General features: G+C 60.3%; 1 protein-coding gene across 1 annotated transcript; it reads left to right on the top strand.

Moving 5' to 3' along the window:
• The first annotated feature begins 3,064 nt into the window (after window positions 1-3,064).
• Window positions 3,065-9,043, top strand: IGFBP6 (insulin like growth factor binding protein 6). The gene is made up of 4 exons (XM_044995145.1): window positions 3,065-3,494; window positions 6,233-6,384; window positions 7,002-7,121; window positions 7,984-9,043. The coding sequence occupies exons 1-4, from the start codon at window positions 3,113-3,115 to the stop codon at window positions 8,104-8,106; spliced, it is 777 nt and encodes a 258-aa protein (XP_044851080.1). The 5' UTR covers window positions 3,065-3,112; the 3' UTR covers window positions 8,107-9,043.
• The last annotated feature ends 2,479 nt before the right edge of the window (window positions 9,044-11,522 follow it).

The following is an 11,522-nucleotide window of genomic DNA, read 5'->3' on the forward strand; positions in this document are numbered from 1 at the left end:
ATCACCTCTTGGATGGCCTGGAACAATATCAGAGCCCCCTACCCTGAGCGAGGGGGGTCCCCCCTCTGTCCCCACAGGTCCAGGCCGGAGAAAGCAGAGAGGCCGGTCCATCGCTAGCCCAGCTTTGCTTGCAGCTGTGGGTTGCATTTCAAAGGTGGTTCTGCTGCCCTGCACCCAGTTAGTCCTCCGAAAGCGAAGGGTTAAGGGGCGCCATCCAGTGGCAAGCATCTGCAACAGTCGCTTCTTACCAGGGAGAGGTCCTGCCCCTGGGTTATGATTGGTACAAATTCAAGTTCAACAGCTACTTGGACGGTTAATTAACTGCACCTCTTTCCACGGCCCTTTGGGAGACTGGAGCCCCTACAAGTGGAGCTGCTTAATGACGACACTTCACTCTTCTCAGGCATCGACTTTTACAAAGGAGGGTCACGATCCCCCTTTTCCCCAGTGGATAAACGGAGACACCGGCAGGTTGAGTGACTCGCCCAAGATCACTAAGCAGCTGGGACTAGAACCGGGGTCCCAGCCCAGTGCTCGATCCACTAGGCCCAGTGCATCTTCAGGGGGGGGGGGTGTGGACTGCTACTGCTGTAAAGGAAAATGAAGCATGCAATACTCTCAAGCACCTCTCCATCCAGGCTCCAGGGACAACCCTTTGCTAAAGGCACAGTGCTTTGCTGAGGGTGATGCTGAGTTCGGCACCTTGCTCTAGCCCAGACTTGTGACCTTGGGTGAGTCCCTTTAAGGGCTCCGTGCCTCAGTTTCCCCATATGTAAAACAGAGCATATAAGACTGACCTGCCTACATCCCAGGAGGGTTTTGAGGATTAACTGGCTGCCAGTTGTAAAGGGATTTGGCTGGACAGCACTGGGTGGGAAAGCTGGGTAACACTCTTACCCCCATGCTCTTGGAATCTATAAGGATTTGCAGGAGCAGAATCCAACACACAACTGAATTTTGTTATTTAAAACATGTAAGAAAAGCTGATTATTGAAAACGAGAACCAAGGAAATCAAAATGCTGGAAGCAATGGGGGAAGTAGCCAGAACAGAAACCCTGGAGGTGAGCAGTTAAAATTTCCAAGAAATACTAACAACATCTGAAGATCTTTACTGATGTTAATAAAGCCCCATGAGAGAGATAGGAAAGTAATATCATCTGCACTCTCCAGACATGGAAACAGAGGCACAGGCAAGGAAAGTGACTTGGCCAAGGTCACACAGTCAGTGGCAGGGCTGTTCATAGAACCCAGGAGTCCTAATTCCCAGTTCCCCTGCTCTAGCCACTAGACTACACTCCCTCCCTGAGCCAGGAACAAAACTCTGGTATCCTGACTCCCATTCCTCTCCTGTAACCTCTAAACCGCACTCTCCAGAGCGGAAAATGGAACCCAGGAGTCCTGACTCCTAGTTCCTCCTGTTCTAACCACTAGACAACACTTGCCCCCAGAGCCAAGAACTCAAGCTGAGAGTCCTGACCCTCAGCCCTCTGCTGCCGCCACTATAACGCACCCCCTTCCAGAGCAAGACATCCAAGGGACCTGACCCTCCCTAGGGCCCTGCTCTAACCGCTAGTCAAGAGCCCAGGAGGCCTGACTCCCATGCTCCGCTCTAATCAGTAGACCCAGCCTGCCAAATAAGCACATTGTTTTAAGACTCAGCTCTGCCCACACAAAGGCCAGCAGTAAAAATGATGTGTTATGTTTTAGGAAAGAATTAGACAGGGGAAGGGAAATAGCTCAGAGATTGGATTACACAACAGAGATGGGCTGGAAGCATGAAATATTCCAGGCATTTAGGCTCCATGCAAAGGCAACAATATTCATTCAGATCCTGAAAAAAAATGTACTTTTGAGGGAAAAAGAGAGGGGGGGGAAAACCCCATGATCTGAGCCCAGCGCCCCCAGGGAAAGGAGGGGAAATCAGGGGTTGGGCACCAGGAAATTGTTTGCTCTTCACTTCTTTGGGGTTGGGTTAAATGAAAGCGATTTCTGTTTGGTTGGGGGGGGTGCGTTGTTTGGTTTTTCAAAACAGATGCTCAGAGAATTAGACCCAAATCACTGGAAGAGAAATTGCTGGAGGGGAGGGGGGGGGAGGAGATGGGAGCTGATCCTTTGGGACTGGGGGGGATGGAGATGGGAGCTGATCCCTTGGAAATGGGGGGGGGGATGGAGATGGGCTCTCCCACTTTGGAATGGGGCGGGTGAAGGTGGGAGCCAGCTGCCCCCTTGGGAATGGGGAGGATGGAGATGGGATCTGATCCCTTGGAAATGGGGTGGGGGTGGAGATGGGCTCTCCCACTTGGGAATGGGGGGGTGAAGGTGGGATCTGACCCCTTGGGAATGGGGGAGTGTAGATGGGCTCTCCCACTTGGGAATGGGGGCCTGGATATGGGAGCTGCTCCCTTGGGAATGGAGGGATAGAATAATAGAAGATTAGGGCTGGAAGAGACCTCAGGAGATCATCTAGTCCAACCCCCGGCTCCAAGCAGAACCAACCCCAACTAAATCCGATAGGATAGGAGGGAGCTACCTCTTGGGAGGGGGGGTTCAGGATTGGAACTGGGGAGCCCTTGGGAAGGGGAGTAAGGCCGGGAGCTCCCTCTTGGGACCGTGCGTCGGGGGGAAGGGGGGGGGAGCATGTTTCCTTTCCACCTCCCCCCGCCTGTCTTATTTCCTCTCTCAGCCGCTGCAGCTCAGAGGGGCTCGAGCGACCCCCCCCCCCGCCCCCAGAATCCCAGGAATGTCCGAGATGGCGAGAAGGGGAGAATTGAATTTGGAACTGAACATGGGTGGGGGAAGACGGGAGGGGTGGGGGTGAGAACAGAGCGTGGCCAGGGGGGAGGAGCCGGGGGGAGCCTGAGGAGAGAGTTTTGGGGGAGGCAAAGGGGGGAGCCGGAGCGCAGCTGGGGCGGGAGCGGAGCCGGGCAGCGCTCAGCCCCCCCCCCCCCCGCTTGGGGGGTGCCAGGGCTGCAGGCACCTGGCGCTCCGGGGCCAGCGCTGGAGGCAGGTTGTGGGCTGGGCAGGGTATTTAAGGGCTGAGGCCGTGGGGAGGGAGCCCAGAGCAGTCGGGGCGCAGCACGGTCCGGCTCCTCCCCTGCCCAGCCGGCCAAGATGCTCCCGGGCTGCTGGCTGGTGTCTGCGCTGCTGCTGGCTCCGGGCTCCTGGGGCGCCCTGGGCCAGTGCCCCAGCTGCGAGGACGGGGACCCCGCGGCCTGCGCCCCCCGAGCCGGCTGCCGGGCCCCCGAGAAGGCAGCGGCGGCGCCCCCCGACAGCGCCAAGGCGCCCCGGGAAGCCTGCGGGGAGAAGGGCTGCGCCCGGGCGCTGGGGGAGCCGTGCGGGGTCTACACGCCCAGCTGCGCCCGGGGACTGCGCTGCATCCCCCGGGCCGGCGAGCGGACCCCCCTGCACGCCCTGCTGCACGGCAAGGGGGTGTGCCGGGCCGTGGGAGGCAGGAAGGGCAGCCGCAACCACACGGAGCCCGAGCCCCCGGCAGGTGAGTGCGGGGCGGGCTGGGGGGAGCGGCCGCGGCTGGGGTTCGGGGCTGAGTCCAGATCTGGGGGGGATCCTTGGAGACCCCCCCAGCTGAGCTTCGGGGTGAGGGCACAGGGCAGCCCTTGCCGAGGTGCTGAGCCCAGATCGGGGGGATCCCTGGTGCCACTTAGCAGCCCCCCCAGGAGTTGGGGGGGCAGCTCCCTGGTTTCTAAAGGCAAAGGCTGCAGCTTTCTCTCCCCGGACCTGAGTCTCTTTCCTCCCCCTGGAGGGGCAGGAGAAGATGGGTCCTTCCACTTGGGGGTTGCCATAGTGGGGTTCCCTGGCCAGGGGGAGCACCCCCACGGGAGTGGCTGGGCATTTCCACTCTCCGGCTCAGGGGTGGGGAGGGTTCGCCGACCCCGGGGTGCTGCGGCAGGAGACCTGGGGGCGATGGGGAGGCTGGGTGGCTCCTTGTCTATCACCCAGCGCAATTTGGAAAGGAGGGTGGAGAGGCTCCAAGTGGGTCGGGTCCCGGTGGCCCGGGGTTGGCTTGATGCTAGGTGTGTGGGTGCGGGGGTGTCTGGTAGAAGAGGGGGCTGGGAGCTGCCTGAGAAGTGTGTGTGTGGGGGGGATTCTCTCCCCTGAGCTGTCTCTACCCAGCTGTCTCTACCAGCCATGCTCACCCCTGCCTCAGCACCTGCATGTGCCAATGGCCCATGGACGCTCCCAGCAGTATCACCTCCACCCCCCCTGCCCAAGGAGGTGTCCCTGCCAGGTGCCCTGATCCATCCTGATCCTCCCCTCCCACCTGCACATTTCTGTGCTTATGAAGCGGGCTCAGCCTCTTGGCTCCCTGCATGGGAGAAGGGGCATGTGGGCGGATACATGGCTTGGGAAGGGGGACAGGCCCTCCCCTGAGCTATGAGGGTGGGAGATGGGCCAGGGTGGTACAAACACAGACAGCCCCTGCCCCCCAGTCCAGCTACCAGCAGGCCAGCCCCCAGCCGGCAGTAGCTACAATTTGCCAGCAGAGGTTGGTCTCTGAGGGCCAAAGGCAGCTAGACAGAGGGCAGCACCATTGCATGGGAGCCTGGGACTGAACTCCCCCCTAGGTGCCTGGCTCAAAGCTCAGCGTTCTCAGCAGGCACCGGTCCGGGGGCGAACCCCCTGTGCTTGGCCGGAGGGGGGGGGGTGTCGGATGGCAACAGACAGGCTGCAGGGAGCTACCCAGAGCTAATCCTCCATCAGGGTTCAGGATACTGCTGTGGGGGGGGGAGTCGAGTCTCGCAGACCCCCACACCGGCTGGGGGAGCTTGGAGGAACGCAATGGGGAGGAACGTCATTGCCTTGTAACAAACTCCACCCAGTGGGAGATGGCTGTGTATCAGGGATGGGGGCGGGGGTCCTGGGGCAGATCTGAGCCACCCATCTGAGCAATGACATGAAGCAGAGGGGCAAATCCCTCCCACCCAGAGGGGGTATTCAGAGAAACCTCAACCTCTTCCCCCCCAACCCCTTTCAAGAACAGTGCTGGGGTCTGTGCTATTGTGTCCGAGCCCCCAGTGCAGCCTAAATTCTCCCCTGCTGCTTGCACCCCCCACCCCCCAAACTTCATGTTGGGCTCTTCCATAATAATGGATCCAGTAAAAAATCCCACCCCCCATTCTAAATCTTGAGCCTACCTTAAACTGACCGTGTCTTAGCACCTGGGAGCCTTAGTCATAGAGCCAGGCCCCGTGGTGCTAGGGGCTGTACAAAAATGTTTAATAATCCAGGCTGGGAGGGCGAGAGGGGTGAGACCTGGCCATGGTGCGGCTGCAGAATCCGGCTGTTTGCTCCACCCCGCTATAAAGCAAAGGCTTCTCTCCCGCAGAGCAGAGATGCCTTGAGCAATTCCACCCAGGGCTAAGGCAGTCGGGAGGCTGCTGCAGATGCAGAAGTGGTGGTGGGAGGGGATGTCCACGGCCATTCAATGACTCTGTGACAGCCAAAGCTGCTTCCTGGCATGTGCCACCCAGCCTGTAGCAGCTGCTGTATTGCGGGACCCCATCTCTTTGGGGGAGGGCAGCTAGATCTGGAGGGGGTTCTTCAGGCCCATCTGTGGGTTCCTCTGTCCTGCTCACCAATCCAAGGAGCGCTGGCTCCCCCCTGTGTCGGAATATGGGAGTGCAGGATGGGACGCTTGATATTGGGCACTGTGAGAACAACTTTGTTGGGGCGGTTGGCCAACAGTAATTTGGGGCAAGATTCCCTCCCCTCCCCAGGGAGAGTTCAGGGCTGGATTTTCAAGCACTCAGCACCCAGCCTGCACAACTTTCGGTGAACCTGGGCACTGCTGCGGGGTTCTGGGCACCAGGCCCCAAAGGGCTGAGGTCCACCCAGCTCCTGGGTGCATGGAGCTGCAGGTGCTCCGTGGCGCTGGGTCCTGGGTGTCTCCAAGGGGACTGTGACACCCAGAGTTAGTGGTAGCTCCTGCATGCAATGGCCTAGCTGCACCCTCGCTCAGCCAGGGGACGCTGCATCTGCCATGAGCACCTGGCAATAGGTAAGGATGCAGCAAACTCACTTCACCCAAGCGACCAGGTTGGTGCAGCTCAGGTGGCCCGTTTGCAGGCTTGAGGGGCCTGACCCCAGCAGAAGCCGCAGGGCCCTGTGCTGCACAGGACACTCTGGCTGCAGACTGGGGTGGGGGAAAGGCAGGGGAGGGTGCATGGCAGGCTGAGGCCTAAGCACCACGCTCTGTCTCCCTTTCCTCCACAGGGGAGAGCCGGAAGGAGAGTCGCAGGGCGAGCCACCCCACGCTGCAGCCTCTGGCCCCCCAGCACCATGGTCCCCTGACAGAGGCGAACAGAGGCAAGGACCGGCTGCACCAGATCTCGCTGAACAGCGACGGCAAGCCGGACTTGGAGACGGTGCGTTGCAGGAGGGGGCAGGGACAGGGCAAGCACGTGCCCGTGGAAGTCTGATGCGAGGCATCTCCTGCACAGGCACCCAGCGCCGGGAGAGGAAACACCTGGGTTCCCCTGGCAGCGCTCCTGCAGCACTTCCGGCTGGCAACGGAGCAGCTGGGAGCTGCTGCCCTGCACCCCACAGCGCCCCTTGCTGGGAGAGGCTGGGACTGCAGTAGCTGGGAGCGTCCCTCCCAGCCAGCACCCCTGCCCTGCTCCCTACAGTGCCCCCTGCTGGGAGAGGCTGGGACTGCAGTAGCTGGGAGCGTCCCTCCCAGCCAGCACCCCTGCCCTGCTCCCTACAGTGCCCCCTGCTGGCAGAGGCTGGGATTGAGTTTGTAGCCTACAAACAGCTGTCCTGGGCTCTGCAGTCACTGGGCTGGCGTGCTCCTGCTGCAGGGAGATGAACTCCCTGGCATGCGGGTTGCCCCTATAGGCAGAGGCCAATGTATAGGCTGGCTGGGGCATGGGGGTGGGCGGGTGGAGAAGAGGCAGCTGTGAGAGCTGGGGGGGAGGCGGGGGGAGGAAGCCCAGCGAGTCCCGTCCCTCCTGAGCTTGCAATCTGTCCTGTCCCCTGGCAGGCTCCGTGCCGCATGCACCTGGCAGCCGTCATGCTGGAGCTCAAGGCCCCGCTGTACCTGAGTGGAGAGGACATCTTCATTCCCAACTGCGACACCAAAGGCTTCTACAGGAAAAAACAGGTAGGGGCCAGGGCTGGGGCGGGTTCCCCTGGCCTGGGGCACCATGAGTGCTGGATGGAGTCAGAGCCGGGAGCCCTCCAGGGCATTGGCGGGGAGCCAGCGAGCGGCTGCCCAGACACAGCATTGGACTGGTGATCAGCCCAGTGGGGCACCGACCTAGGGTGACCAGATGTCCCGATTTTATAGGGACAGTCCCAATTTCGGGGGGCTTTGTCTTATATAGGTGCCTATTACCCCCCACCCCCTGTCCCGAATTTTCACACTTGCTGTCTGGTCACCCTACACCGACCTCTGTGTCCAGCCACCAGCCCAGCCAGACCTATGTCCTGTTAGCTGCCCTAGCAGATCAGTGCATGTGTCTTCTACCGCCCCCCTGCCATCCCGGGCTAGTGCCTGGGGCCACCTGGCTGTTACCCCAGATCAGGCACCACCAGCTCCAAACAGCCAGAGATTTTAAACCAGGTCCCCCCAACTCCTGAGCTGGGCTCTTTTTGCCTACCTGGGTTCTCATCCTTTATGGGACAGCACAGCCTAGTGGATACAATACTGTTGCTGCCCTTCCCTGTGCCTCAGTTTCCCCATCCATATGTAAAGCACTTGGCGATGGAGGGGTGCCAAGTGCTAGAAGAAAAGCTAGAAGATACCAATCTCTAGGTCTTCTCTGGAGCCATGAGGGTTAGAAACATACTCCCAGTCTCTGGGAAGGATCTCAGCTTTCATTTAATGGTCCCATGACTCCGGGAGCTGGGGCTTCATTGCGGGGTAGTGGTGGTGGAAATGCCTTAGATTACAAGACTGTCAATCACCCGATTGGTATGTCCTCTCTCACAGCCTCCCTCCCCTTTGTCTTTTCCTCTTCCAGTGCCGGGCATCCAAAGGACAGAGGCGAGGCCAGTGCTGGTGTGTGGATAAGAAGGGCCACCCGCTGGCCGGCTCGGGGGGGCTGGAGGGCAACCCCCATTGCCTGCCCAACGGGAGTGACTGAGAGGGGTGGGCTGGGCTCGAGCGGGGCTGGAGGAGGCTCAGACTGATGGACACTGCGGGAAGAAGAGCCCGAGGACGCAGAAGCATTTGCCTTTAATTTATTACCTGGCCCCGTGGCTGTTGGGAGGAGCTGGCCTGAAGGCAGCTTGGGGGCGCTGCCCTCCCTGGGGATCGGCCTCTCCCACCTGCCCCATTCACACCCAGGACTGGCTGGGCACAGGTGGCAGGGAATAGCCCTGCACCCGGACCCTGGGGAGTGGTGGGGCTGGGCTAGCAGGGCTCCCTCCACCCCATGGCTCTAGGGTAGCAGCCTGGGACCCATACCGCCGCTTTGGGGGTCTGCTAGTGCAGGTGTTTGTTCAATAAGCTATTGGGAGTGGGGGGCGGGGGGGTCTGCAGTATCCCCTGGTGCTCCCAACCCCCCACCCACAGCTGCATTTCCTGCAATGGGGAGTTTCCCCCTTGGACTGGGGGGGGACGGACTGCTTTTCTGGGTGGGGAACAATGACGGCTGGTATTGGAAGAGTGCTATTAATGTTGGATCTTGGCGGGGGGGGGGGGTACTCTGGGAAGGGCAGCATGGCTTTACGGGGACAGGCTGGAAACAGCCAGCAAGAGCTCACCCCTGCACCCCCAAATCTCAGGAGCCCCACCCCCACCCGTCCACACACCCTGAGCTGCAGTGGGACACCAATTAAGAAGCTGGGAGAGGGGCAGGGGGAACGGGAGGGGAGAAAGGGATGGGGGGGGTCGGATGTGGGACAAGCAACCTGTCACTTTCTGACCTTCCTCCTGAACGTCCGCCCCCTGCAACCGGATGTGGGGGGCACTGGGGCAGAGGCAGCTGGAGCAGGAGTCAGGGCCGGCCTGCCGTCCCCGCCCCCGTCCCCCAGCTCTGCTTTTGCTGTCACCTGGCCTGCAGCTCCTTTACCCTAGTGCGCTCTCCTGAGGATTGTTGGATGCTTCTGGGAGATTTTTATTTTAAATAAAGCTGAGTTTGGTTTTTGGAGGGCCTGGCGCTCGCCTTCTTTCTGCCATGCCGCCCTCCTGGTGCCCTCCAGACCCCACCTGAGAGCTTGTCTAGCTGGGGAAATAGGCTGTACCCAGTGATGAGCTCCCAAAATCCTAAGACCCGGTTCCCTACCGGGTCTTCGGCGGCAGCGGTGGGGTGTGTGTGTCTTCACTCGCTCCGGGGTTTGGGCGGCATTTCGGCGGCGGGTCCTTTACCTGGAGCGAGTGAAGACCCCCCCCAGCGCTGAAGACCCGGTAGGGAACTGCGCGGTGAGCACAAGCCCCAGGTGGCCTGTCTCCCCCACATCCGGCCCCAACCCACGTCCTGCCCCCGACTGCCCCCCTCAGAACCCACAACCCATCAACCCCTCCCCCCGCTCCTTGTCCCCTGACCACCCCCTCCGGAGACCCCCATCCTAACTGCCCCCAGGACACCACCCCCTACTCAACTTACCCCACTCCCTGTCCCCTGACTGCCCCGACCCCATCCACCACCACCCCGAAAGACCCCCGGAACTCCCACGCCTACCCAACCCCCCCCTTCCCCATCCCCTGACCGCCTCCCCAGAACCTCCGCCCCCTCCAACCGCTCCCTTCCCCTTATCCAACCCCTCCTCCCAGCCCCGGCCCGGCCCCCTTACCATGCTGCTCAAAGCGGCAGAGCTGCAGAGCTGCCCAGAGTGCTGGCACCGGCAGCACGGCGCACTGGGGCTCTGCGAGATGGGGGGAGTGGGGAAGGGGCCAAGGGAGCCTCTCCAGCTAGGAGCTCAGGTGGGCAGACAGGACGGTCCCACGGGTTGGATGTGGCCCGCAGACCAGAGTTTGCCCACCCACTGACCCCTTTAATAACCGGTTCTACACCAGCTTCTAAATTTAACAACCAGCTCTTGTGAACCGGTGCGAACCGGCTGCAGCTCACCACTGGCTGTACCAGAATAACTAACATGCCCTTAGTCTAGTTAGATGTCCCGGCGCCTATGGCCAGTCCACGCTACGGCCAGGCTCTGCCAGCGTAACCCCTGGTAGAAACACAGTTGTGCCACCCTGACAAATGACAGACAGCATCTAGGTGGGTTCTTTGGCTGGCACAGCAATGCTGGATAGGGGAACGTCACCACGCCTTTGTCCCGCAGACCTGGCCTATGGCAGTGTTGACCCTCCACCTGTCTTTGGAACAGGTCCCTCTCTTCAGGCCGCGTGTCGTGATGCTCAGCCATCCCTTTGCTCAGGTTGGTACTGATGAGAGTAGCAGCTACTCGCTTTTCTTTGGTCGCACTCAGTTCCATTGGTGGAAGGAGCATCCGTCACCCTTACGTGGCCTGACCCGCTTCCTGGAGTCTGTCAGCGGCCCTCTGTTTAATGAATGCTATTGACAACGCGGATGAGATCCGCCCGGAGTGGCTGAGGCCAGTTGGAAGAGAATCAGAGCCATCGCTTGAGCCCCAGTGCGTTTAAAAAAAAACCAAGTATCTTTTATAGCCTGGGTTCCTGGGCTGCACCACATCTCCCATGGTGCACCATGGTTCCCCTCTTGGCGAGAGGAGGCAGTGCCTCATGGGCGATAGAGTTCAGCCGAGGCGTCTGGCCTGTAGAAGAGAGTGAGGGAATGAGGCACCTGAACTACAACTCTCATGAGGCCCCATGGCAGCACCGCAAAGAACATTTCGTTGGCTTTCACATGTTCACTTGTTTTACCAAAAAAATCCCCCATACCTGCAGGAGCAAGGCCGGACCATGACTAGATTTACTTAGTGGAAAAACCTAATGTTCCATCAGGAAACAAGTTCAACAGATAATTTTCAACCAGCCCGGATGAGATCTCTGTCCCCCCTCCCCCCTTGGGGGATCCCTCCAGGGGCAGATGGGGGGTGGTGGTGGGGGGGAGTTCCCAGGTTTGGCCCTGCCCCAGAGTTGGCTGGAGGCCTCTGCCTAGGGGGCTGCCAACTGGGGATCTGGCATCAGCACAAAATTGAGTTCAAAGATTTCTTTCAGTGCGGGCAGGGCCGTAAAATGTAGCTTCTGCCACGCCAGCCCCAGCCCCGCGGCTGGAGGGCCTGAGAGCTCAGCCCTGCAGAGGTATCGCCTCGGTAACCCTTCATCATTTGCCGATAAGAGCCGGGGACGGTTGGCTCAAAGTTCCCCTCGCCGCCCCAAGAGGCCTTAGCCCTGCTGGGAAGTCCAAGGCTGCCAGACAGGCTGAATGCCAGCAGGGTGCTGCCTTGTACAATGGGTCTGTTTGGCTTCCCCCCCCTTCCCCACCCCCCCACTGCAGAGTGGGAGAAAGTGGGGGCTGGGGGCAGAGATGCTTCTTCATGGAGGGGGGGTGGGTTGTTCTGGGCCATGAAGGGAACAAAGAGGCAGGGGCGGCTCTATGTATTTTGCCGCCCCAAGCACGGCAGTCTGGCG

The sequence above is a fragment of the Mauremys mutica genome, chromosome 20, assembly GCF_020497125.1.
Source record: "Mauremys mutica isolate MM-2020 ecotype Southern chromosome 20, ASM2049712v1, whole genome shotgun sequence".
NCBI lineage: Eukaryota > Metazoa > Chordata > Testudines > Geoemydidae > Mauremys > Mauremys mutica.